The sequence below is a fragment of the Telmatherina bonti genome (assembly GCF_933228915.1).
Source record: "Telmatherina bonti genome assembly, chromosome: 6".
In the NCBI taxonomy this organism is placed as follows: Eukaryota; Metazoa; Chordata; class Actinopteri; order Atheriniformes; family Telmatherinidae; genus Telmatherina; species Telmatherina bonti.
Genome location: NC_136624.1, coordinates 34099156 through 34125293, shown reverse-complemented (window position 1 = coordinate 34125293; position 26138 = coordinate 34099156). Strand labels below are relative to the sequence as shown.

The 26138-nt window shown below is 38.4% G+C and overlaps 2 protein-coding genes across 9 annotated transcripts; both read right to left on the bottom strand.

Annotated features, from left to right (window-relative positions):
* Positions 1-447: 447 nt before the first annotated feature.
* On the bottom strand, positions 448-9619 carry LOC306756886 (uncharacterized protein). Of its 5 annotated transcripts, none has more exons than XM_079241794.1 (5): positions 9441-9618; positions 5777-6719; positions 3637-3768; positions 3218-3561; positions 448-3127 (listed from the first exon to the last, which is right to left on the bottom strand). In XM_079241794.1, exons 3-5 carry the CDS (start codon positions 3746-3748, stop codon positions 2951-2953), a joined length of 633 nt encoding a protein of 210 aa, XP_079097920.1. In that variant the 5' UTR covers positions 3749-3768; positions 5777-6719; positions 9441-9618; the 3' UTR covers positions 448-2950. The 5 variants fall into 5 exon arrangements, with proteins under 5 accessions (XP_079097920.1, XP_079097922.1, XP_079097923.1 ...); XM_079241796.1 differs by lacking the exon at positions 9441-9618 and having other exon boundaries at positions 3637-3771; positions 5777-5880; positions 6564-8263; XM_079241797.1 differs by lacking the exon at positions 5777-6719 and having other exon boundaries at positions 9441-9619.
* Positions 9620-17415: 7796 nt separating this feature from the next.
* On the bottom strand, positions 17416-23423 carry LOC306756794 (nuclear receptor subfamily 4 group A member 1-like). 4 transcript variants are annotated; one of them, XM_079241666.1, is made up of 8 exons: positions 23298-23421; positions 23026-23117; positions 21279-22096; positions 20709-20838; positions 20292-20455; positions 19987-20189; positions 19369-19547; positions 17416-19269 (listed from the first exon to the last, which is right to left on the bottom strand). In XM_079241666.1, exons 3-8 carry the CDS (start codon positions 22092-22094, stop codon positions 19007-19009), a joined length of 1755 nt encoding a protein of 584 aa, XP_079097792.1. In that variant the 5' UTR covers positions 22095-22096; positions 23026-23117; positions 23298-23421; the 3' UTR covers positions 17416-19006. The 4 variants fall into 4 exon arrangements, with proteins under 4 accessions (XP_079097792.1, XP_079097791.1, XP_079097790.1 ...); XM_079241665.1 differs by lacking the exon at positions 23026-23117 and adding an exon at positions 22223-22359 and having other exon boundaries at positions 23298-23415; XM_079241664.1 differs by lacking the exon at positions 23026-23117 and adding an exon at positions 22223-22308 and having other exon boundaries at positions 23298-23415.
* Positions 23424-26138: the final 2715 nt, after the last annotated feature.

Genomic DNA, 26138 nt, shown 5'->3' with positions numbered 1-26138 from the left:
ATATATAATATATATCTACTTATTTATTTATTTATTTAACCCAGAGAAGATTAAGACTTGTTTGCAAATTACTCGAAACCTCAAGTTGTCAGAATCTATATATGCAGGAAAGAAATGCTTTTTTTTTTTTTTTTTTTTTTTTGTTCCATAAAACAGGTTTCACCAATTCCTGGAATTTACATCTGAAACCAAGATGAATAAAATTACAGGTAAAATATTCGTTGTTGTGATGCCTGAAGGCATTTCAACCTGTTTTAACAACACTAACTTCGCTGAAGATTAGAGATAAGATCACACAAAGTGAAAAGTTCTGCTATTTGTATTAGTTATTTCGGATCTTTAACCCTTACACACTCCACATCTCATGTCATAAAAAACACAAATACACACACAAAAAAAATTCCCTTTATATGGTAATCAAATCGTACTTTTTGACTGAAAAGAAAAACCCTGCATTTAATGAAGTAAACACCCTCCGCAGAACTTATATCCTTATAAACATGGAAGCCAGAGTTTGTTTTGTTTTTTTTTTTAGGTAGAGAATTTTCTTCACACCTGAGTTGGATCACAATCAGGGTTCACTAAGGACAGCTGCTTCCACCCATACTGGAAACTCAGACATGATGCATGGTGTCCTGGCAGAGCAGTTCATGAAGCAGTTTAAAAATACTTCTGTGGAATCTGGTCATGCATGCATGGACCCGTGACTGGCATGTTAGCCTACTAAGATAAAGTCCCACCAAGAACTGGTGAAGCACAACTGGTGGATGTTCCCCACCATCATGTGATTCATACTCATCTGTTATTACCAAATAAAATGATGGCTTCAGACTATTTCTGTAACGCAACAACATATTTTTTATATAATCTGGGTTAACAGCAATTTAAAAAAAAAAAAAGACTTTCACATACAGCTCAAGCTAAAAACCTTTCATTAGGAATCATGTCAGTGTCTGCATACACTATATTGCCAAATGTTTTCACTCATCAGCTTTTATTTACATGCATATGAACCAGTGACATCCCACTCTGAATCAATGTCGGCTCAGCCTTTAAGTTATAAACAGCTTCAAGTGTGTTTTGGGGAATTTTTGGCCATTCTTTCAGAAGCACATTTGTGAGGCCAGATACTGATGTTGAACAAGAAGACCAGGCGTCTCCACTCTAATTCCCCCCACAGCAGAGGTGTATAAAGTAGAAAGGCTCATCTACCTCGCAGTGGAGCTGAGCTGATTAAATTCACCTGGTTTAGTGACTGGTTGGAAAGAGCTGCTGGACAGTACTTCTACTTTATACAGCTCTGCTCCGCAGGTGTTCTGTCCGGCTGAGATCAGGACCCTGTGTAGGCCAGTCAAGTTCTTCCTCACCAAACTGGCTTTTACATGTCCTAATGGACCTTGCTTTGTGTCCCGGTGTGCAGTCAGAATGGATCCCAGACTTCTTTTATGAAGTTAGGAACATGGAATTGTCCAAAATCTCTTTGTACACTGAAGCATTCAGAGCTCCTTTCACTGGAACTACGAGGTCAAGCCCAGGTCCTGAAGAACAACCCCCCTCCATCAAAACTTCACACTTGGCACAAAGCAGTCAAACGGGTACCATTGTCCTGGCAACCACCAGACTGTCAGATTGCCAGATGGAGAAGCTTGATTTGTCACACCGGAGAACAAGTTTCCATCGTTCTTCTGTTTGCATATTGCCTGTATAAAGAGTCCACTGGTGGCGGGTTCCACACCACTGCATCTGACATTGCATTGCACTTGGTGATGTTTTGCTCGAATGCAGCAGCTCACCATGGAAACTAGGGGTGTGACGATATGATTTTGTCCCAGTTTGATTCCAATTTTTTTTGGGTGCCAATTCGATTTAAATTGCGATTCTCACAATTCTCCAATATTGCTGATTTTTGTAGATTAAAAACAACAACAAAAAAGGTATAAAACATTTTTTTTGCTTGTCATTTTCTTCATTTCAATGAGGAAAAAACAACGCAGTAGCCAGACTGCTGCTATAATGCCCAATAAGACAAGTAAAAAGATCAATAAAAAACAATAAAAATGACAAAATTTTTTCTAGTGCATTCATTTTATTTATTTAAAAAAAAAAAAAAAAAAAGATTTTTTAACAAATAAAAATAGATTTTAAAATTGTGAAGGAAAAAAATCCTAATTTCCGATTTTTCAATTCGATTTCCCCACCCCTAATGGAAACCCAACCGCCAAACTGTCTAGGCACTGCTGTGGAGCTAATCTGAAGACCACATCAAGTCCAGAGGTCTGTAATGGTTGAAAGTTGGCGATCTCAGCGCACTGTGCACTTCGGCATCTGCTGACCCTGCTCTGTCATTTTACATGGCAACCATTTCGCAGCTGAACTGCTGCTGTTCCCAGTTGCTTCAGCTTTGTTATAAAAACCACTGACAGTTGACTGTGAAGTATTTAGTCGAGAAAAATGTCACTTCTGGGCTTGTTGCACAGGTAGCATCCTATCACAGGACCACAGTGGAACAAACTGACCTCCTGAGAGTGACCCATTCTGCATACTGAGGTGCTGCATTTTAGCAGTGATCGGAACACCTGAATTGTATTATTTGGATGGGTTATTGAAGGCTTTTGGCAACATAGTGTATCTCAAGGGTGCCTAAGTTCAGTCCTCAAGCTCTACCATCCTGCAACTTTTAGATGCAACCCTTGTACAACACACCTGGATTGTTACCAGGCCTCTGTAGAGATGGATGACATGCACGACGAGTTCAACTTTTTGATTCAAGTGTGTTGGAGAACAGATGCATCTAAAAGTTGCAGGGTAGTAGAGCTGAAGGACTGGACTTGGGCACCCCTGGTGTACCTCATCATAATAAGAACAATAAACATTGTTCACAGCAACAAACGAGTTATCCTCAAGTCATCGCAGCAAAGGTCAGAAGACAACATGGGAAAGAAGAATTTGTTTAGGTGACGTGGGTGTGGAGATGCCGAAGGAACTCTCCTCCAGTGGTTGTATCTCCAGGAAAAACCGCCTGACAGAACTCACACACATGAGACTGCAGAGCCACATCTGACATCAGTGCTCCGCCAGCACCGCTGGGGAGGTCACCGGTCATAGAGGCGCTGTCGTTCCCAGGCATCTGACAGAAACATGAAGGACAGGAAGGAGTTTGAAAAGAGTTCAGTAAGAACCAGAGACAGTTTCCTTTGTTCAAGACACTCGCACTTACTTTGTACAGAGTCCTGTCATCAACAGGATGGTTTGGCCCCGAGCTTTTTGATTTGCTGGAAGAGCCTCTGTGGTGCGTTGAGGAGTCCAAAGTTAAGATGAACGGATCTATTTTCTCTGCCTTCAGATCCTGCTTCCTCTGAAAAGGCTCATTCAGCTTGAGCTTTAACATATCTTCTGCAAGGAGACCAGCAGCGGCCCCCACTTTTCTGGATGCGTGGTCAGCATCACACATGGCTGCTGCTTGATGATGAGGCGTTTCGTACAGACATACAGGTATTTCATAGGTGTACTGGACAGGGATGGACATCATTTCATTCCCTTCTCCATTATGAACAGAAGCACCTGCAGAAAAAATTATGATGTTTTTGAAATATAACGATGGACATATTGTTTATAAAGACAGAATCAAATGCAGACCTTGCTGTTTCTGCAGGGCTGTCGTGAGCTGATGGAGCAGAGCTGCCTGTCTTAGGCACAGTGACCTCAGATGTAGAAACTCCTGGTACAGTTCAGCATATGCGTCCTCCATCTTACCAACTCAGGGATCTCCTGCTAGACAAAAATAATGGTGGTAATGCTTCTGGATGGGTGAACCTCATCGTGATAGAGGACGAGGCGTTTCGTAAAAACATACAAGTACTTCAAAGAGTTGCAATGGACTTTCAGCAAATTCTCAGTCAGACCAGCAGAAACTCATGCATGCATTCATCTCCAGGAGACTGGATTACTGTCATGACGTAAAAAGAGCATTAAACACCTGCAGATGCTGCTGCTGCTAGAACTTTCACCAGGAATAATAGATCTGAAGATCTCACAGCAGTGTTAAAATCTTTACACTGGTTTCCAGTCAGGCACCAAATAGATTTTAAAAGCCTATTGATGGTTTCCAAAACCCACAACATTTTAGGCCCAGAATACGTCTGTGAGATGTTGATAGAATATAAGTCAAGCAGAGCTCTTAGAGCCAAAGACTCAGGTCAACTCGTCCAGACCAGAGTCCAGACTAAACATGGAAAAGCAGCATTTAGCTGTTAGCTGCAAACAAGAGGAACAAACTGTCATTGGAGATTAAATTCTCACCTTTACATCCAGGTAAAAACATTTCTTCTCTCATGCACCTATGCATGAAATCTGCATGGTACCTTCACTTAACTTATCTTGCTTTAATTTATGGTTTTAATGTGATTTTTCCAATTTGTTGCTGCTTTTTAAAGCCTTTCGCAGCATCTGTAATGCTCTTAATGTTTTATGTTAAGCCCTTTGAATTGTCTTGTACATGAACTTGTACAAAACAATGTACATGTATATGTTCCATACAAATAAACTTGCCTTGACTTTTATAAATTCAAACATGAAGAGATTATTGTGGGAAATTTAGGAACAAGTCCACACATATGTGGTCTGGTGTCACAAAGACCACACACATGCAGGTGTGCAGGTTATCTCTGTCATGTGCTCTTGTACAAATATAGATCCTGTTTATTTACATGATGTTTTTAAAGCGGTAAAGTATTTGCACCTGAGGTTTTGAGTGGGGTTTTTTTTTCTGAAACACATCTCTGTTTCTGTTCCGGTACATGTTACAGACCTGTTGCGAGTTAACCTAATCAGTCATGTGATGTTGTACCAGATGTTTTGACGGTAGCACTGCACAATGTTTCCAGTCTTTTTTCCATGTTGTTGAATTTGTATGTAAAAAAAGAAATGAAAAAAGTTTTAAATTGTCTACAAAACACTGGTTTTCTCTCGCTCTCTCTTTCCACTGGGACCTTTTTGTGTGTGGAGTTTTTAGGTTTGTAACACATGAATCTTTACAGGTACACCAGCTTCATCCTAAAGTACAAAAGCATGCATGTTAGGTGAACCGGTAACTCTAAATTCAGCTTAGCACAGAGGGTTTGTAGTTGTACAATCAGACTGTCATTGTGTTGGCCTTATGAAGGACAAAATAACCTGTCCAGAGTGCACAGCTGAGCTGTTACACTACAATAACCGAGTATAGAAAATGGATGTTGGCTTCTTTTTAGGTGCATTTTAGAAATAATTGGGAGTGCATTTACCAGCTTGACTATCATGATTTTAACAATAATCAAGACCGACATTTACCAGATGCATAAAGAAATAAGTATTGATTTGCGCCCATGCAGCATTCTTGCTGTTATTTCTGTTTATATACAGGCAAGATGCAGACAGAAAATATGGTGGAGAGACTGAAGGTGTACTGCTGTCATGACATGACAGAAGCATGCCATTACTTTGTTTTTTGGTTGTTGTTTTTTTGTTAAACTAACATGTAAACAGGTTAAAACCACAAATGAAACAACTTTAATGGTAAGCTGGATTCCTTGTCCTAATGACAGTCATTACAACTCCCACTGCCGTCCTGTCTTACAGCTTCAAGAGTTCTGGACTTCTCGTCTGTCCTTAGAACAGCTTCATTCAGAGATTTCTTTCACTGGGCCACAATCTCATTAACGCATTTATGCCATTACTACCTCATAATTTAGACCCAGATCAGATAACAGTCTGTCACTTATTTGTAACTTTTAAGTCTTACCTTCATTTGTGACTAAACCGAGCCAGTTAGGACAGGTCTGCCTCTTCTCTTGTTCACCAGCAGGAATTATGCTCAGTTGAGACCACACAACACTGAACTGGGAACTGCTGAACACCAGGAAGTAACTCTCAAAAAATAGGGAAGTGAAACTTCTTTAGTATAAAAAGAAACTGCACCATCTCAGTTAGACTCAAAGCGGACTGAAATAAGTTCATTTTTACAGTAAGTGAGAAAGAGTCCAGCCTCAGTCCAGGCTGGCTCTGAAAGGTAAATCATTCTTTACATTTCAGGGTTTAGGTTGATGCAACATGCAGAAAAATGTCATTAAAACAAATTTCCCTGAAAAATTCCTTCAGACATGTTTCAGTTGTGGTGGTATCCCGAAGGAATTACTCTCCTTTAGGATTTTTTTATTTATTTATAAAGTTCATGTGAGTGACCTCTGCTGACAATAAAGCTGTAAATCCACATTTTAGATCTTTAATAAGTTCCTTTTAAATAGTTAAAGTTGTCGAGTGTGCCAAACTATAGTTGTTTCCCCTGTAAGTGGGGAGTTTTGTTTTTTTTTTTTTAATATTGCTACATTATTTAATGTATGTAATTTTAAAGGACAAAAAGATCAGAGTAAGGTCTACCAAGTTAACCTGAGTCTGATGACCGTCAACCTTTCTCTGAAGGTTTGTTCTCTGTAAAGAACGCGGAACTAAACTCCATCTAGTTTTCTGTCTCTTTCCAGCATTTAGTCACGTGACAATTAAGAAATTATGATTAAATTATGTTTACTCACGGTTGCAGGGGTCGATCATTCCCAACAGGAAGTGAACATGTGGACGATCTGACGGAAGGGAAAGATCCGCCTATTTTTCCTTCAATGACGTCAGCATATCTGAGAACGAGCCTGCCGTGACGTCAATTTCTGTATGAACTCTTTGTGGAGTTGCTGCTGGGGGTTAAAAACGTGAATAATAAATCTGAGATGTTTGCAAGTTTTTGATGTGAAATAAACCTCATTTCCAGGCTAAACAGCAGCTGAATTGCTCTCACTGCTGCTTGAAGCAGGTTGTTGTTAAACATTTTGCACAGTTGTTCAGCGTTTTAGTGATATTTGAGATTTTACTCAGCCATTCTGTGCCCTCATTTGGGGTAATTCCATGATATCATGATGTGACACCTGGTAATTCATGCCCACAAGGGGGCTATAGTCAGCAAGGGGTGGGATTTATGGGTCATTGGGGGGAGCTGGATCTTGAGGAGCTGTTCATGTCAAAGAGCCATTAAAAAGACTGACTCTTGTCTCTGCTAAGGTGTTTTTTTTTTTTTTTTTCCAGTGTTTGTTTAGCAACTTTACACAACAGCTACTGGGCAGATTTTAATTATTTCTGTTCTGAGAATGGGTCTTGGTCTAACTTAGATTCTGTTAAATTTAGGGAGTGATCCAGATTACCATCTGGATCCAGGAATTTTTGGAAGGATTCTACATCAGTGTGAGATAGGGCTATTTTCAGGATGTATATAACTCCACAACAAGTGGTCAAAGTGCTTGGCCAAAAAATATAAACGCTCCCAACAGGTTTAAGATATCAAAGACAGATCTGAATCCTGGCAAAATTCTGGATACTACCATCCAAACAGGAAAAATTAGGGATCTTTAGGGAAAATCAGGGAATTTTCATCACTGCACAAGAGCAATTAGGACATAAACATGCAACTAACACCACAATATAGTCAAAATACTGTATGAAAATCACAGTTTGGATGGGAATTAGCTGTTTGGCAGATGTCTGTGCTCTTTGTGCTTTGCTTCTTTGTTTATTAATCAGAATTCAATCATTGGTAATATAAGGTAAAAATTTAGATCACAGTGACTGAAACTTAGACACCCACCCAATATATGGTTTGTTGGTGGAACTTATTCTGAAATACTGGTTATGTTTCTATTTGGCTTGGGTTTTTATTAGAACCATTCCATAAGGTGGCTCCATGCTTTGATATTGAGATCACTGTTTTAGATTTTCTCTCGCTGAAAAACTTTGTGGCAAAACAAAATCTAAGCTGGCCACAGTTCACTTCCTTCAAAAACAATTTCATTCCTAAATTTTCCACACATGAACATTTTAGTAATGCAACAAAACTCCTCACAACATATAAGGTGGCTCCATGCTTTGATATTGAGATCACTGTTTTAGATTTTCTCTCGCTGAAAAACTTTGTGGCAAAACAAAATCTAAGCTGGCCACAGTTCACTTCCTTCAAAAACAATTTCATTCCTAAATTTTCCACACATGAACATTTTAGTAATGCAACAAAACTCCTCACAACATATAAGAATTAAAACAAGTAATTATCAAATCAAATCAAATCAAACTTTATTTCTTGAGCACTTTTCATGCCACGGGCAACACAAAGTGCTTAACAAGATAAAATCAAGTCATACGGATTAAAACAAACAGTGGATAAAAAGGCATTTAAAAATATTAGACACAAGCTCTTTCCACACACTCACACACACACAAGGACATAGAGCAAAGAACCCCCCCACACACACCCACCCACATTCCCCGAAAAACCATCATTCACTGAATACTGTCTCTTTAACTGAATGCTGGTTAATAAAACAACTAAAAACATGAATTAAGTGATAAAAATTCTGACTATATATATAGTCTATAAATGTACTTTCTCTCTGTTACCTTATTATATTCCAGATATCACAAACACATTTACTTTAGTCTTTGGTATCACGCTGATATTAAATTAGGACATAAGAACAAAATCTGGATGCAAGTTAATGCAGTACATACATTTCCTTTAAAACTGTGTGCTTATCATTAATTTTTATGATACTCTTACAGTTATTACATGTAATCCTGGGTTGTTGCCTTGCAGCATCTTGGAGCTTAGAAACTGCACACCACAACTTTATGTTACAGCCTGGAGCCTCACGTTACAGTCAAGATTTGCTTTATAGCAGGTCAAGATTGTTCTTTTTCTGACCATAGACTCATGCAGTATGGTGTCAGAGTTACACTCATATCTCAGCATCATATACAGTAGTTTCAGTTAATTATTCTATTTATTATAATTATGAAAATGACAGAATATAAAATTTTGGATATTATCCCTTTCACTTTTCAACAACCTATTGTTGAATTAAAAGTCCCCATTACATGAACTCAGATATCCTATTTCTTCATCAGAGGCATAAATCAGTTTATTCTTTGTTTGATTTTTACACCAAAACATGACATTATGTATAAAATGAACATGATGATGATAGCAGTGGTGAAAAGCCACAAATTGATCAATAATTTCCTCCTCGTAACACAACTGTCTTGATCAGGGGTTTCCAGCTCTGGTCCTGCATCCTGCAGGTTTTCCATGTGTCCCTCCTTCCAACACACCTGACTCAAACCAATCACCCATTGTGGAGAACTTCATCGGATCATTTTAAATGAAGCCAGGTGTGTTGGAGCAGGGATACTTTTAAAAACCCTGCAGGAAAGCGTCCCTCGAGGACCGACTTTGGGCACCGCTGGTCTTGAGCAACTGTTTCAGTCTGAACCACAGTGGCATCACAAGCTCCTGCTGACTGAAGCCAGCCTTGACTAAATGAACCCAGCTGGTAAAATCATGCTGATCATTCGCATTTGACCGCATTACTTACATTATTTAACCAGCAGGGGATTGATGTGTTAAGCTGGAGCTTCTGTAAAGAGAACTCTTTGCCTCCGGTGAGTATTCACTGTGAGTAAGACTCCCTGGGAGTTCAGTCATGTGTTGAGTGTTGCTGATACGGATTTATAAATAGTCCCACATTAAGGCAGCAGTTGTAGGAGCAGAAGACTACCTTCTCTGCCACCCATCCAGGAAGGAGCAGCCATGAAGTTTGCCCTCATTGTCAATGCCTGACAGCCGCGTTCCCAGCCAGCACCTTGTGATTTTAGTTCACTCAGACTGGTTATTATATAACACTGTGTGTGGGCCTGCCAACTTTCACCTCTGTAACACATACTCTGAAAGACTCATGTCTTTGTCATGCCATCTCTCCTACAACTCATCAGTTTTGGAATTTTCTTTAGTTTTGTCTTTGTGTGTGAGTGTGTGCATGATGTTGTTATCATACTGTGTTGGTGTCTTCCAGTTGAACAAGTCAGAAATGCCTTTTTTATTGTAAATATATGTAATATTTCATCATCATTATATGTGATCTTACGGTCATATTCAGAAAGCGACTGACTATTTTGATAAGAAAAAAGGCTGTTGTTAAACATTGGTTTGGAAGATTTCCATTCAGACTATTAACATGAAAAGGAAGACAAAATTCTGACCTTTTGAAAGGAGCCAGTTGTGTATCCCTGTTTCAGCGTTAAAGCTGCTAATTGGCCAGGATCTTGCACACATAAGAGTTTATTTTAACGTCTTATCTAGCAGTGAGAAATCAGGTAAGCATATTTCCCAGCTTGTTAGCTGCTGTACTGAAATATGATTAAATAAACACACCTCCTGTTTCATCCTTGAGCTTCCAGTTGAGGCAGGTTGTTAATGGTGTAAGATTATCAGATGGTGTCATGGAGCTGCCAGAGATAGTGTACACCCACAGCAGTTTTAAGTTAAAACGATGTAACATGCATGGTGGGTAGTGATTTGTTCTCTGGGCAAAACATGAAGTTTTTTTTTATGTAGTGCGGAAGTCTGCATGCTGATGCAAATCTTTAACAGTTCCTGGTGTTTCTTGTTTCACATGTGATGTTTTACCACGTAACTTGGTGCAAGTTTTCACCACAGTTCAATACATATCAATGATCTTAAAACTTGATCAGTGTGGAAGAGGCTTCTCTTTACTTTTTTAGGGGTCGACGTGTGACTTGTTGTTATTTATGGATTTTGTACCTTCTGCCGTCAGCCTGTGTTAGGGTGTTTGCTGGTTTGCACCATGTGTTTGCTGTGACCTTGAACTCAGGCTTTCTCACCAACACAGACACTTACACACTGCACCCTGTGCACCAGACCCCTTCCCTACCGCCACTTGATCCCTGAGTTGGGGCTCTCTGAAGAGTGTGTGTGTGTTCATTGGGGAGGGTGGTTGCTGTGAATAACTTTTTGGCAAGCAGCTCGGATCTGTCATCTGCCAGTGCAACACTATCCATCCTGTCAATCTTGTTTTATAATTGTAACATTCTCATATTCTCCAGCCGAGCAGTGAGAAGTTTCCAACATACTGACACACAGACTACCAACTGTGCTTTACCACAAAGTTCAAATCTTGCTTAAAACTGCACATAAAATGTTTTTGGAAATAATTTTTATTATTGTAGAAAAAATTCAAAGTGTAAATGCACAAAGCAAATATACAAAAACTGCCAACACATAGCGACGGATTGATCTGATTAAAGAAATCTTAATTTTGATGGTTGACAGGCGAGAATGCAGAAAAAAATATTTTATGCAATTTAATTTGTATGCATGCAACATGTTTAAAAAAATGTTAGGACACAATTTATTCATTTATTTATAATTTTGTTATTTTCTCATTATTATTTATAACACAAATGTGTTAGTTTTCATTTGTGTCATTTTTTATTTTAAAAAGACACAATTTTAACTGTAAACGAAAGGAAAATTCAAACATTGGTCAGGAATTAAAATGTAGTACTTTAATTGAGAATAATACATATATCAAATATCACAAGAAAAAAAATGTTGTTTTGGAAAGTTAAATGCGGGTTTGTAAGTGTGCTCTAGCCCCTATCAAACAAAGCTGATACTGCTGTCTGAAAGCTCAGAGGAATTTCACGTCACACACAGAGTTGTTTGTTCATTCAGAAACACTGCAGTAAAACATGGTGGCACAAATATGGCAATTGCCATGTATAGGGACCATAGACCATTTGAAAGATGGATGGAGCCTCCAGTGGTTAAAAGTGAAGCCTATGCACAAGTTCATAAAACTTCATCCACTAGGGGCTGGCTGCAAAACAGAGCGAATCCCCATAGACTCCCATGTTAAAAAGGCCAACTTCACAGCAGAAATAAACATGTTTACAGCCTGGTTCAAAAATCCATTTTTGGTTTATAGGTCAGGTTTTCCTTCATGAAAACTGTGGAAGGAGTGATTTTTTTTTTTTTTTTTTTACTAACTCCCTCGTTTAAAAGTAATTTAATCTCACAATTCGGCTTTTTTAGGGGCGTGTCATTTTGATTGACAGGTAATCCCATTTCAAGTAAGAAGAACGTAAAACAACCGCGGTTTTTAGCCAGTTAACAACGTGATTTAGCTTTAGCCCGCTTACCTCCGTTAGCTGGTTAGCTCTGGGTTAGCTCTTAGATACAGGCAGCTCGGAGTTTGCTCGATGTCAGTCATCCACCCTCACAGCCCCCCTCTCAGCTCCACCTCTTTTCCCATATTTGTATTTTCTGGGCGAGACGACACGCATGCCCCTGCCAACATGGCGTCGGTAGGAACCGCCCACCGAGCTTCAATTCAGCTCTTCAGAAACCTATGGGTGACGTCACGGAGGCTCCGTCCATCCATGGCAAGTAAATAAGAGGAGCTCAGTCTAGGGAATAAAATCCCAACAGTTATTTTAGTAAAGTAATTAGATATAGTATTTAATGTTATCTGATTTTTTTTCTGTCATCTATCTTTATTGTTGTTACACACCACACCTTTAACCCTAGAACAGTAACATAGCATGAGTTGGCAGTCAAAATCAATGTAGCATCTGTGAAAATCACCCAACCTTAGTGTTCTAGGATATCCATAGATCCATAAATAGTGCCTCCTTCTCTAAGCCAGTACTCACATGGAAACAAAGAGGAAAACTGTCCTCTGGTCCATCAGTTCAAATGACCGTGGAAATCATTGACTCTGTGTCCTTCCGACCTAAGTGGAAAGGAACCATCTGGGTTGTTATCGCCGTTCAGTTGAAAAGTCAGTATTCGTGATGGTATTAGGGGTGCATCATGTGCATGACATGAATAATCTCTGAAGACACCCTTCATGCTGAATGACATATTCAAGTTTCAGTGCAACATATGTTGCCATTTAAACAAGACGTTGATCAGGAACACCTTGCTTATTTCAGCAAGACTATGCCAGACCACATTCTGCACGTATCACAACATCATAACTACATAAAGGGGTCCAGATGCTAACTAGGCCTGAATTCCAGACCTGCAGCACTCTGAAAGTATTTGGCACATCATGAAGCTAAAAATACTACAAAAGGGACCCCGGGCAGCAGAAATTCAGCATCAGGCAAGAAAAGAAAAAACTTTAAGAGTCACAGCAACTGTTGCTCCATACTTACAAAGTGAAGTAAAAGAAGAGTTGATGCCAATTCAATGAAAATATATAATGAAAAAACTGTAAATCTCAAGGTTATGATTTTATTTTCACATCTGCGTTTGAATGAAAACATGTCAAACATTCACGTCAAGAGTTTATGATGGGAACGTTTCATCAGTCTTTCACCTTTGTGAATGTCCACCCTTTGAGTTAATATTCAAGGACGTGATAGAGGAAATAGATTTCCACCATCACTCCCCCTGACATACCTCAGAATGATAATTCAGCAGGCTCACTAGTCACTTATGAATCTAATCCTGCTAGGAATAAGAGCTTAAGACAGTGATATGAAGTGCAGAGTTATCGCAAGAATAGCATGAGCAATGAGGTCCACCCTGTCATTTATCACTAAAGACTTTCATTGAGAGAGACCAGATCCAATTACTGAGGGCTCTGTGGGCTCAACAATGGCCTGCTATAAATACACACATAGAAGGTTTTCCATTCAGCAACCCATATACACTAACACTGTTGCAAATAGATACATGCATGTACACAACTTCACTAGTGGTGCATTTATGTCACACTCGGTAGCATACAGAAGCTATCTCGAACTGAACTGTTCTCTGAAACTGTGTGTTTATGTGTGATATTAAAGGTTTAGAGGAGAAAGACTAGAAAGGAAAGAAACACTGGAGCCCCCACAGAGCATCACACAGTGTCACAAATTTATTTACAGCTCAATCCATCAACAAATGGCAGGTGCAGCATCCTCACAAACAAACCTATTAGCTTTCCTCCCCCTGGAACAATATCATCTCCGGCAATCAGCTGCTGTTTTTCTACTAAGACACATACACAGAAACACACAGATGTTATTCAATTAGTCTGTGTTATACAGGGCCTCATTCACTTTTATTATTCTGCTGAAGAAAGGATTATTCTGTTGAAAGAATAGCTGAATTACAACTTCATTATGCATATATATTTCCCAGCAACATCAGCCACAACAATAAAAAACTACTAACAGGTGGCACAACGTCATCTTATTAGAATAATATCTTAAGTTTTTCTAAAAAGAACACATACAAAACCAGATATGAAAATGAAATTAAAAATGAAAACTACTTTATTAATCCCCAAAGGGAAATTCAATTATCAAGTAGATATCAACAAGAAATTAGTCTTTTGTTTGTTTGTTTTGTAGAAAAATGTGAAAATGACATAAGCTGTTATAAAATGTGATGATAAGTAACCAATCATTTTGTATCAGTGTGATATTTTGCTGAAAAATGCTCTATGCTTGTATTTACAAGAATGCTACTTTGACATTTCCTACATGCCCAATAATTCTGCAGCATATCACTCCATTCAGTAGCAACCTCCCTCTGAACAGGACAGCAGTGTGTTTGAAGGTGAACCAAGCGCAGTAGTTATGCGGTTCAAATATTATTATGCAAAATAACTACAGACTGGACTGGACAAACTTCTAAGTTAAACTCCTTAATTCAAATGGTTTTAAAACTTATCTTAAGACCCATTTTTATTCCTTGGCTTTTAACACAGTGTGAGTCTGCTTCTGGTCAGTGTGCTATATTTTGGTTTTATTGGTTTTAATCACTCTCTATTTATTTTGTTTTATTATTATCATTATTTTTTATTTAGCTTGTATGATCTATTGTTTGATTGTGTTATTTATTTATCTCTAAATTGTTTTACTCTGGTTGTTTTGGCTGATGTACAGCACTTTGTCCAAACTTTGGTTGTTTGAAAGGGCTTTACAAAGTATAACGTATGTATAAGGTTGAGTTAAATCCAGTGGTACATTAAAAAAATGTGGGAAAATACTTCATTTGAAATAAAAACTTAAAACTTAATCTGATTTGATACTTTTTTTAAATCTGTCGCTGCATTTAAGAAAAATATTTTCCACTACTATTTAAGTCTTTTACAACATGTACTGTTGTTTAAATGACCAAAAAGGCAGTATATGATAAAGTTTAACTATCTGTGTTACATGTTCTTAAACCTTACTTCTGTTTTAGCAATTGTTACATAAGCAAATCAAAGGGTTTGACATGCTTCTACACAAATCTCCCAGAGAAGTGTCCCACATGCTTTTATTTGCAAGAACATATCGTGAACATGCCATATATATAAGGGTGCAAGGTCACAGTTTGTTCCTGAGGGCAGTGTTGTATGTCAGGTCAAAATTTAGGGATCCAATGGCAGCTCCAGATGGTAACCTTCTTCTTTTGGAAAAAGGCGGTGTCAAGAAACGAAGCAAGTCCAAACACTAGACATAGTGACATGACAGTGTACTTTGAGTTTGGGTTTCGGCAATGTGACATGCCTAACTTGCAATGGATACATGGTCATAAAGAATAAAGCTTGACAGTCAGAAGGGATTTACGTGATTACAGCTCTGCCACCAGATAAAAAGATGATTGTAGTTACAGCCAAAGGAAACCTCTGTGTCGCTGCACTCATCCTAACTTTTGAAACCGGACCTATCTGCTCTTGCCATTACAGTACATCTGAGTTTTGTAGCATGTTTGCCATGTTGTAATGTAAGGAACCTCTCAATGCAAGCTAGCTTTCGTTTTACCCTGTCCTTTTTTCCATTCTCTCTGCCAGCACCAAAATCCAGATGACCAATGTGTGGTGTACAGTAGGATCAAGTGTCGAGTGGCTGAATGCAGGCGGTGTTGGAGTTTGCTGTGGCTGAAAGCGTGGTGTCATCTTCCTCATGAATGTTGCCAACATTAAAGTAAATACCATGTGTCAGGAAACAACACAGACTTTGTGAAAAAGACTTTGTTGGGTCAGTTTTCACTACATTATGTAAGCAGGATACTAGGCCCCATCTATGAGAAGCTTCAAAGTGCTATCCAGGCGGTCATTTCTAGTCACATCCTTTTAACAGTCTTCTAATGTTCTATATCTATTACAAACAATGAGCCGATCCAGTTGGACGTCGGATTTTGTCAAGCGGTGGTGGTTCTATGAAGGAAAATGAAAATGCAAACAGTAGCATGGTAACATGTTTACAATTGTTTGTCATTTCATTGTCTTATTGCAAGTTTTCTGATAATTAAACAGGTAATTAAGAACTCACCAGAACTGGTTAGTTATTACCTCCAGGCACACATGAGATACTTTATCAGGTTTAACGTTGGTCAAACAACATATGGCATTTAGTGAGTCAAGATAATGCATTGTTATCACACTGTAAATATGATCCTCATCATGAATGACATTTGATTCTAACTTTATAGCTGTTTTTGAAGATTATTTAGCTTTTCTAAAAAAAATATATGTGAATATTTCTAATAACTTGTCTTTAGATTCATGCACAACTATATTTTCAGCAATAAACAACTTCAGGTGAAAAAAGTCAGACTTGGGGCTTCATCTAAAGATCCGCTGTGTAATTAAAAACTATACGTAGAATTTTATTTTCTTTCACGATGTCTTGAAAGCCCTTGCTTCAACTTTCTGTTGACTATTACGATGGAGAGCATAAATGCAAGTATGCAGTGTTGGATGCCATGATGGGAGCTTTATCTGATAAGGATTAAGCTGTAATTGCCTTTGTTTATAGCCATTGTTACAAGTTTAGATTTTCTTGGCCAAAAACCTTGAAATTTGACAGAGAAAGACAGTAACAAAGTAAGAAAAAACAGATTGAAAAACATTTACCCTGGGAGTAAAATCCAACCAACTTTTGTACAAATTTATCAATGTAAACAAATAAAAATCCTTCCAGATACATTAAACAATATTTTTTACTTGAAGGAGTCATTGAGGATGTTATGAATCCCTGTATGGGTGGAAATCTAACATGGTAGACCTTGATGTTATAATTTGCTTTTCCGCCTGTTTTAAGTCGGCTACTGAAACAGACTGATATGGTTTACTTGCATAAACACCTCAAATGAACCCACTGCTGACAAGAGAGCTCTCAAGGACATTGTTGGTTCCAATTACTTTTTTTTTTTTATTGAACTTTTAATGATTTTAAGTCTTAAGACCCCAGTGGCAATACAAGATCTTTAAACTGTGAGCAATCTGTGCAAAAATTCCCAATAGATCACATACGTTAGTTCAAAGAAGTATTATTCATACTGCTGAGGCACTGAGGTGCAGCTCATCTTCTCACTGATGTTCATTGTTATTTATGTTATCGTTAGAGAAAAATCCAAACTAATAAAGGCAAAACATTAAATATATTCTTGAATATTTAACAGAGAAGGGGAAATTGGCACAATGATATTCAGCCAGAAACCAGACTATATAAAATCATATTCAAAGAGAATATAGGGAAATCTGACAAAAACTACAAATAATTACTCGTTTTCCAAATTTAAAGTGACATCAGCCAGTTCTTTATTTCCAAAAACATTTCATATAAAGAATTTCCTGCCTTTTAGCATTTCTGCACCATTTTACAAAAGGTCTGGCAGCAATTCAAATGTGCACACATTGAACAAAACATACAGTAGAGAAGAATTCCTCTAACGGTCTAAAACACTGAAGAGTTCTTAGCTGCTCATGTCATCACCACACCTTACTGTGATTCCTTAAGAAATATCATTTTAATTGCAAATAAAAATGAATCCAACACATACAAAAAAAAGAGAAAATGTCATTCTGCTAAATGTGGAAGACAGGGAGAGTTTTATGAGATGTAACGCATCTGCAGCAGACGACCAGCTGACCTCAAGCAACAAATGTCTGTCCACACATTTTAAAGGATCAGGTGTTTTACCTTTGACTTTTTTTATACAAACAAAAGATATGGTCATCTGTGTCTCATCTTGACAAAGACTATGACATCTTCTTAGATCTATTTTAATCCTCAGATGGGCAGTTTTACTGTAGTTACAACTTTCATTGCAGTAGGAGCTCGTGAACAGGATTGAGTTCTCACAGATCACTTCACAACATGTCATCACATGCTGACCTTCAAACTCACAGTGTGAATATATACCTCTGGCACTTCATGTCAAACAGGAGTTATGGTTCTAAAACCAAAGGCATCAGGTCAATCTGACTTCTATGTTTCATGTCAGTAATAAAGTGGAGTCTCTGTATGTTAGGTCTGGAATGAAAGCTCATTCAATATCACTCAGTGTGGATTGTAGACTGAGGCTTTATGAAAGGCACTTTGCATCAAGTCCACTTTCACTGTAAATGTTTAAGAGGAAACAGTTTAAAGGCTCTGCCAGCATCAGCTTTAAGCTGCCGCAAAATGGCAACACAGACATTTTTCTTTGGCTTTAGGCACTAAGGTTTAAAACTGACAGCATCAGACTTTGGTAAACTTTGGTCCAAGACCTTCCACGGCAGCACTTACATGACCACAGCTAGTTTTTGTTATAGACAGAATTCAGTGAATGTTTTCTGAGTGAAAAGTGAAATTTCACTCTTCATTATTACAAACTGGACAAAGATTTCTTTTCCGCTAAAAAACTTTACTTTCTTAGTTCAATTATAAACATTCTGAAAAAAACATGCTTTTTTTCTTTTCTTTTTTTTTAAGAAATTAGTGTGTTTGAGTGTTTCCTAGACAACTCCAATGTATCTGAACAAATATTCACATCTTGTAAGCTTCAGAGCAGAACAATATTCACATTTCCAGCACAGCAATAATCTTAGAAATGCACAAAAAATATATAGAAAATATGACGTTGTTATACATTTTTCAGCACTAAAATCAGTCTTTTATAGTGCTGAAAAAAAGTCTTACATTCATTTTTAAAATCTAACTATAAAAGAATCAATGGTCTTGCAGAGGAAATCAGCCACAGGTTAGCATACAAGTCAGTGTGCTAAGTGGATGATCAGTAGAGTTCAACGATAAACCTCACTTTAGATGCTTTCTTTGCACCTCCTTGCCATCGTGTTTAGTATTATTTTGTTTTTTGGTTTGTTTTTCTTCAGAATGGCAGTGTATCCATAAAGATTTTCTCCACTATTGGTGGAGGAGGAACCAGATCCTCCAGTTTCAGGTAGAAGATTCGCTGCAGGCCCTGTGTGCACAGAGTCCTCAGCTCGGGGAGTTTGCCCAGCAGACGAGAAAGATAGTTGGGGTGCGTCCGGCTTGGTTCTGATCCATTTCCACTCACATGTTCCCTTAAACAAGTGATAAGATTACTCTGAAAGTCCTCCACTCGCCTGGGCTCTTTCAGACCGTGGCGATCTAGGTACGAAAGACATTTCCATCAGAAACACTCTCCTACATGTGATCTTTGTAATTAAACGAGATTCACTGAATTGAAAGACGTTCACAGGCTCTTACCAGTGACAATGACAAGTGCTTCTAGGCAGGCAAACAATGAGATGTCTAAGTTCATGCGGTGAAGACTGTGAGAAAAATCCATGATGGAATCAATCCAACCACCAAAGCTGCGAGCACACTGATGTCGGTGGAGGACCACGCCGTTACAGAAGAATAGCATGTCCTTCTCTGGATTCGACCTGGACAGTTTTAAAACATTGTTTTACTGTTAGACACATTGATGTCAGGAAATGTTTGCAAATTAGAGATGTCTGATATTATCAACATAACGATATTATTGACCGATATCGATATTAAAATGCAATATCAGAAATTATCAGTATTGGTTTTTATTTTTTTCTAATGACACAACTTTTACACAATATGCACATATTATATATCAAACTCTTCAGCTAAGTCTCCTCTAACTCAAAATGACAAAATATAAGAGAAATCATGTTTAGTTTTCCAGATATTTATGTTTGTTTGGCATAAATCACTCCAAAATTATTGGTTTCGGTTGATACCGGAAATTAAGAGTGGACAAAATTTCATACCGGATATTGGTTAAAAAAAAAAAAAAAAAAAGCAGATATTCGAGATTCAAAATATTTATTTTCTGGTTGATAAAAGCCTAACCTGTATGCCAAGCGGAGGATGAAGAGCTCAACAAAAGCAGATTCAAGAAGCAGCTCCTGGTCCTCTGTGCAGAAGTCTGTGAAACCTGGAATAGCTTGAGCCCACTTTCGTATAACATCCAGGCTACCTGTCAGCAGGTCATAAAACTGCTGGATATCACCTGCATCCTCCTTTTCTTTCATATTATCCATCTTTTCCTGATACTGAGGAAGGAGACAGGAAAAGGACAAATACGGTTGAGTTAACTGTGATAATTCCCTTCAATTCAGTGGAAGTCTGGAATGACTGAAAGTCATGAGAAATACCTTAGAGTAGTCAAGTTTTTCGATGGTTGGGTTTGATTCTAAACTAGCCTTGACAAGAGAAGCTATGACGTTGACACTGGAGGTTGTGGATGAAGCCTCAACCGTATTCTTGGGTTTGGAGGGCAGGCGACCTCTGCGGCCTTTGAGGCTGTCTGTGCGGACAACTATGAAAAAGACAAGGAGATGAACATGTGTGTGATCCTTACATGGTTATCCATGCATCTCATGCTTTAAAAAAAACAAAACAACTGCTGTATCAGTTTCAGTCTCCCTTTTTCTGCAGCTGGCACTGTAAAGCTCTGGTTGCACGTCTGTGCTTCCCAGCTTTGGTTTCTCAAGACTGTCATTACACACCAAAGTTTGTCGTCGTTATACATTGGCCTCTAGAGGTTTTAAGAGAATCTGACATTGCCTTACCTTCTTTGACCATTCCCACACTGAGACATTTCTGGAAACGACAGAACTGGCATCGGTTTCTCCTCCTCTTGTCTACTGGACAGTCTTTATTGGCAAGGCACACATATTTTGCATTTTTCTGGACGGTTCGCTGTCAAGTAATAAAAATCAAAAGCACTTTACTACAGAATCATGATATGGAAAACATAGCCGTGCATGGTAGAATTGTACTAATAAATCTGCATACAGCTTTAAATTTAACTAAAAAAAAAACCAAACCATATAAAAAATTTAGACTGTTATTTTTGCAGCATTTACATCTACAGTAAATGTCCAAAGAACTGCTTAATGGGAACATATTTAATCAAACTGATTCTTCATTACTCTCATACTGATCACAGATATGTAATAAACACATCCTATGGCTGCTCCTAAGAACCATAGAGAAGTTGTCTATTGTCTGTAAAACAAACAGACAGTAAGTAAATACTGCATTTATGCATTTTTCCTACTATCCAATATTTTAACTTATTAACTTACTTGGATTGATTGAAGATGTCACAAGTAATATACTATATGCAAGGAACTTACCTTGAAGAAACCTTTACATCCCTCACAGGTGCGCACTCCATAGTGTTGACAGGATGCATTGTCACCGCAAACTGCACAACGGCCCTCATTGGATCCTGGGTTTGGGGTTTTAGGAGACATCATAGATCCTTCTATTAATCTGGAGCTTTCAAGACATCCATGCTCCAGAGACATGGGAGGGCAGTGAAGTGAAGAGATATGCTGCTGAGGAGATAGAAGGAAGGAGTTGTCCTGACTGGGTTGACCATCCTGATGCTGCCCCAAGGAACAGTGGTGCTCAGGTGCAGGGCTGAAGGTGAAAAAGGAGTGTGACTGAGTCATGGCAGCCTTATCCACTGGGGGGAAGGGGCTGAAAGGGGAATCCCAAACAGGTGCAGACTCCGTCTGAAAGCCTGGCGTTGGAGGAGAAGCAGTGGAACAGATAGGGCTGCCATAGTAGTCAGACCCACAAGATGAGAGTGTTTCATCAAGGCAGCTGAGTGCAAAAGACCCTGGGTAGCAGCCATACACCTGGAGATCATCCAGTTTGAAGGCTTGGTTCTGTGTCTGTGGGTTGGAGCTTTCAGCTTCAGTTTGGTTGAAAGAAATGGTAGAGGAGGGAGGACAGGTGGAAATCTTGCAGGAGTATGCATCAAACTCCCCCAGGTAGCCATTTCCTACCAAAGTGTTTATACTGGGCAGTGAAGATGAAGACAGCTGGTCCTTTTGGCCACTGATGTCCATCACCAGTTTGGCACTGAAGTCAGGATTTAAGAAGTCAGAGCTGAAGTAGTCGTCATGGGGCAGGGGTGCATGCTGGGTTTGTACACAGGGCATTGCTAAGAGACAGGACACAGTTGAAAATAAGTTCATGTTTGTCAATCAAAGAAAAAAAAACATATTTTTTGTGATGAATTCTTTATCAAACTTCTACATGTTATATGCAATAAATCAGAATCACATACGAGATGCATGAGGTCTTTAAATCAGGTGACAGACACTCTGACACCTGCATCATTTGGGCCCAAATCCTTCAGCTCTACCTCTGTAACTATGCAATCAGGAGACAGTGTTAACACCATGAAGGTCCTCTGTCTTTCAGCTGAAATGACATTTCAAACCCTATCAAGCCTCATTGGAAAATCTAAAGAGAGATCCAGTTGAGAACTAAGATATTGTCAGATATTGTGTTACTGGCTGTTAATACTTTGAAAACATCCTTCAGAGGAGGGCAACCCTCTTTTACAGCAGCTGTATCAAAGAGGTGTTCAGATTGTATTTCAGGGTAGGCTGGTTGCCAGCTGAAGTGCTAAAGGTGCCACAGCCTGCTTGTCTGTGTGTGTTGAATGGGTGTGTTACCATCTACATGTTCCATGTTTTTCACCACATGTGTGAACCACATTCAGAAAAGAGGTCCTAATAATTATCTTGCACATATCCAAATTAAAACTTACAATTAAACTAGTTTTAAGCGGAGTTAATAGTATGATTTTTAATGTCTTGTAATTACACAACTCTCTACATATATTCTGCTGTCCAGCAACAATGCAAGATGCCACATATCAATAAGATGAACACACATAAATAGGGGTCAACAGGTGATCACACTTGCAGCAGCAGGTTAGTACTAAGACTTATTCTTTAAAATAACCTAACATAAAAGTTGTTACTTTATCAAACAAGCTTTAACACTTCCCCCATATTTTTTTCCTACTGTCAAAACTTTAATTGTTTTTCTGGTATGGTGTTTGTAATATATGTTGCTCACCTCAGTGATATCAGTGGGTCTGGCACTAGTTTTCATTTCAACGAGTTTAAGGTCGGTGTACCCTATGAACTTGCGTCTGAGACTATACATTACTAGAAAAAAAGAACATAAACTCATTTGATTCAGATCAATAAATAATTTAAAATGTTTCATAATAACAGTCCTGTCAGTCTTGTCTTTGGAGCTTCATTTGTTATAATAAAAACAAATAAATAAAAATCCAAAGTACTGAAAAAATAATAGTTGCTGTAGTAAAAGAGTAGTCAGCTCACCTGTTTCATGCAAATATCCGAATTGGCGGAGCTTTTCGTTTATTCCAAAACCAGAGACAGAGATTAAATTACCTCTGCCAGCTGCTGTCAGTACACACACCCATTCAATCACACTCAAACACACACTGGGTTAGACCAACTCAGGCAGGTCCATACGCTCTCGCTTTATCTGGACTGCGTCGCCAAAAAGGCGGGTCTATGCCCAAAAATGGTGATGGGAGCAGTGGAACTTTCCGGGTCGCCAGCCAATCAGCTTCTCGCTCAACACGCAGACGTTCTTCCGTGTGACGCACGCACGGGATTCCATTGACGCAAAACCCGAGAGGCGTGCGTTGTGCTAAATATAACCTGACAACGAAAGCGGTGTTCACGTGGGGCTATTACTGAATGAAAAATGCTAAAAATAACTGCAGTTTGGAGGTGCAGACGTTTTGTGACTGGAAATTAAGCTTTAATGTACATTTGAAAAAGAGATGCGTGTTATCACAAGTCAGACCAGGAAACACCTGCAGTCTTTTTTCTTGAGTATAATACACCCCCTTAGTGCTGTTAGTGTCTGCCATTGATCTCTCATCTACACTACAAGAAGTAATTCTTACAGGTATAAAGAAAAATGGAATATTATTATTTATATAAAACTTAACAGCAGACATTGTGCCTTTTAATTCAGATTTAAACTCTATATAACTACACTAAACTTCCCCAATGATCCTAATGATCCCCCAATAGCTCAAATTAACTACATTTATTGACAAACAATCTTATTTCAATTTTTTTTGGTGGTTTTTTTGTTTTAGTTACCAGAGGGTTATAAATAAATAATAGACAATATGTTGTACATCTTCACTCCCCCAGTCAAACAAATGACATAAAATAAAAGAAACAAAAACAGACTAAAACATCACATTACGCACAAGTCTTAGTATTAACACCATGCCTTAGATTGGATTTAGAAAATTCTTCAAATCAAATTCTATATGAGATTGCCAAATTTTAAGAAGTTCTGAGGATCTGCCTTTATTCTTATAATAAATTGTGTCAAATGTAACATAGCTTGAGAGTTCATTCTACCAATGAGCTAATACTAGGGGTTTAAACAATAATATCTAAGTTCAAGTTCTATTAGTTTCAGATGTAGAGCTTTCAATTATCTCAAACCATCTCCAACTGCTGATGGAGTTTGCCAACTGTACACTGAGTCCAAGACACACTTCCAAACAGCCCACTTTAATGATGCCTTCAAATCTAAGCCCATTTCTATCTTGGCTCTAGAAACATCCGTTGACAACACAGATCACTTCAACGATCATTTAGTAGCTCTTGGGAGAGCTTTCAATCTTACAAAATGGCCAAAACATGCTGAATTCAAGTTATTGGAAATTTTAAAATGTAGCAACATCATTTAATATGACAGGACAGTGAGACTCGGAAAGTGACAGTAAAATTAAGTAAGATGTGATATTTTTAAATATCTTTATTTTGACCTCTTAAATATGATAATTACAACCACTTGGAGTCAAGTGATGCCATCGGTACTGTAATGTCAGCATTAAAGAATTTGCACTATGGGTGTCCCAGTTGCAGCTGCTGACATCCATTTGTCTGCATCAATTTAAGCATCACCTAATATCCTTTATGACATAACATCTCCACAACAACCAGACAAACTAACACACACTAACTCTGGAACCCTCTCAGGGGATATTTGGGTGTAATCCAGCTTGTGTAAAGAAGGCAACTGGTATCCTTTGCAGAGGCAGCTGAGACTTGCAACCTACCCAGATGGCCTGGAGTTACTAGAGATAATTACAGCGGTTTGAGCTTAATGCACTGCTAAGAATGCATTTAAGTAACTAACAGACTAGACATATAATCTTTCTATCATTTTCACTCCCTCACATCAGCTCACACAGAAATGTATTTGTAGAAAATTGTGCACACTGTTTTGATACATTGCAGCTGTCTATTACATCTATAATGTGGTTATATACATTCACCACATATTTCAGTAACTGTAGTAAAATATACTTGCATTTCAGACTCTTAATGATGCTGAATCCACTTAGAGAGGTCGCTGTAAAACACAGACCAGTGTGCTACAGATTCTGTGAAAACATACTCTGTTGAGGAGGTGCAGATCTTACTCAAGTATACCCAGTTTGGCATGAATCAGGGCTATTCATTTCATTCCCAGGAGGCCTGCAGTATCACAGTTTTGCAGTTTTTCAATGCTTTTCATCTCCAACGGGCCTGACTATTTTTACTGAGTCATCGTGCAGAACTTCTTAGACTGCTAGATCCACTGAATTTGAGTCAGGTGTGTTGGAACAGGAAAATATAAACAAAACTGTAGGACTGTGGCCCTTGTAGGACTGATTAACCCTGGCATTTTTCTTTGTGGGCTGACTGCAGTTCAGATGGTGAAGTGTTCATACACGTATTGTAACGTTGGTAGTTTGTAACCTGTCCCAAGCATGTAATGAAATTTCCATGCAAGAAACTAAACCCCACATTGTGTGCATGATAGAGAAAATGGTACAGATTCTACATTATTCTGTCTCTTTGTTGTCTTTGTATGTCAGAGTTTAGCTTTCCAGCTACACGTTTCCTTGTGTTTCAGTTGAGTTTAACCTTTCTTTGTTTTTGTTTTTGGCTTCCTCTTTTTGCCGCATCGCTCAAGCGCTTTACATTTGCTCCTAGAGTTTTGACATTTTGCACTTGTTGACTGACTCGTTATCTCTTTGAAAAGGATTTTTAAACTGTTTGTTTCCGTTATTGGGGTCTTTTACCTGTTTTCACAAACGTGTCTAAATGAATGGGTGAATAAAAATAAACCAAGGA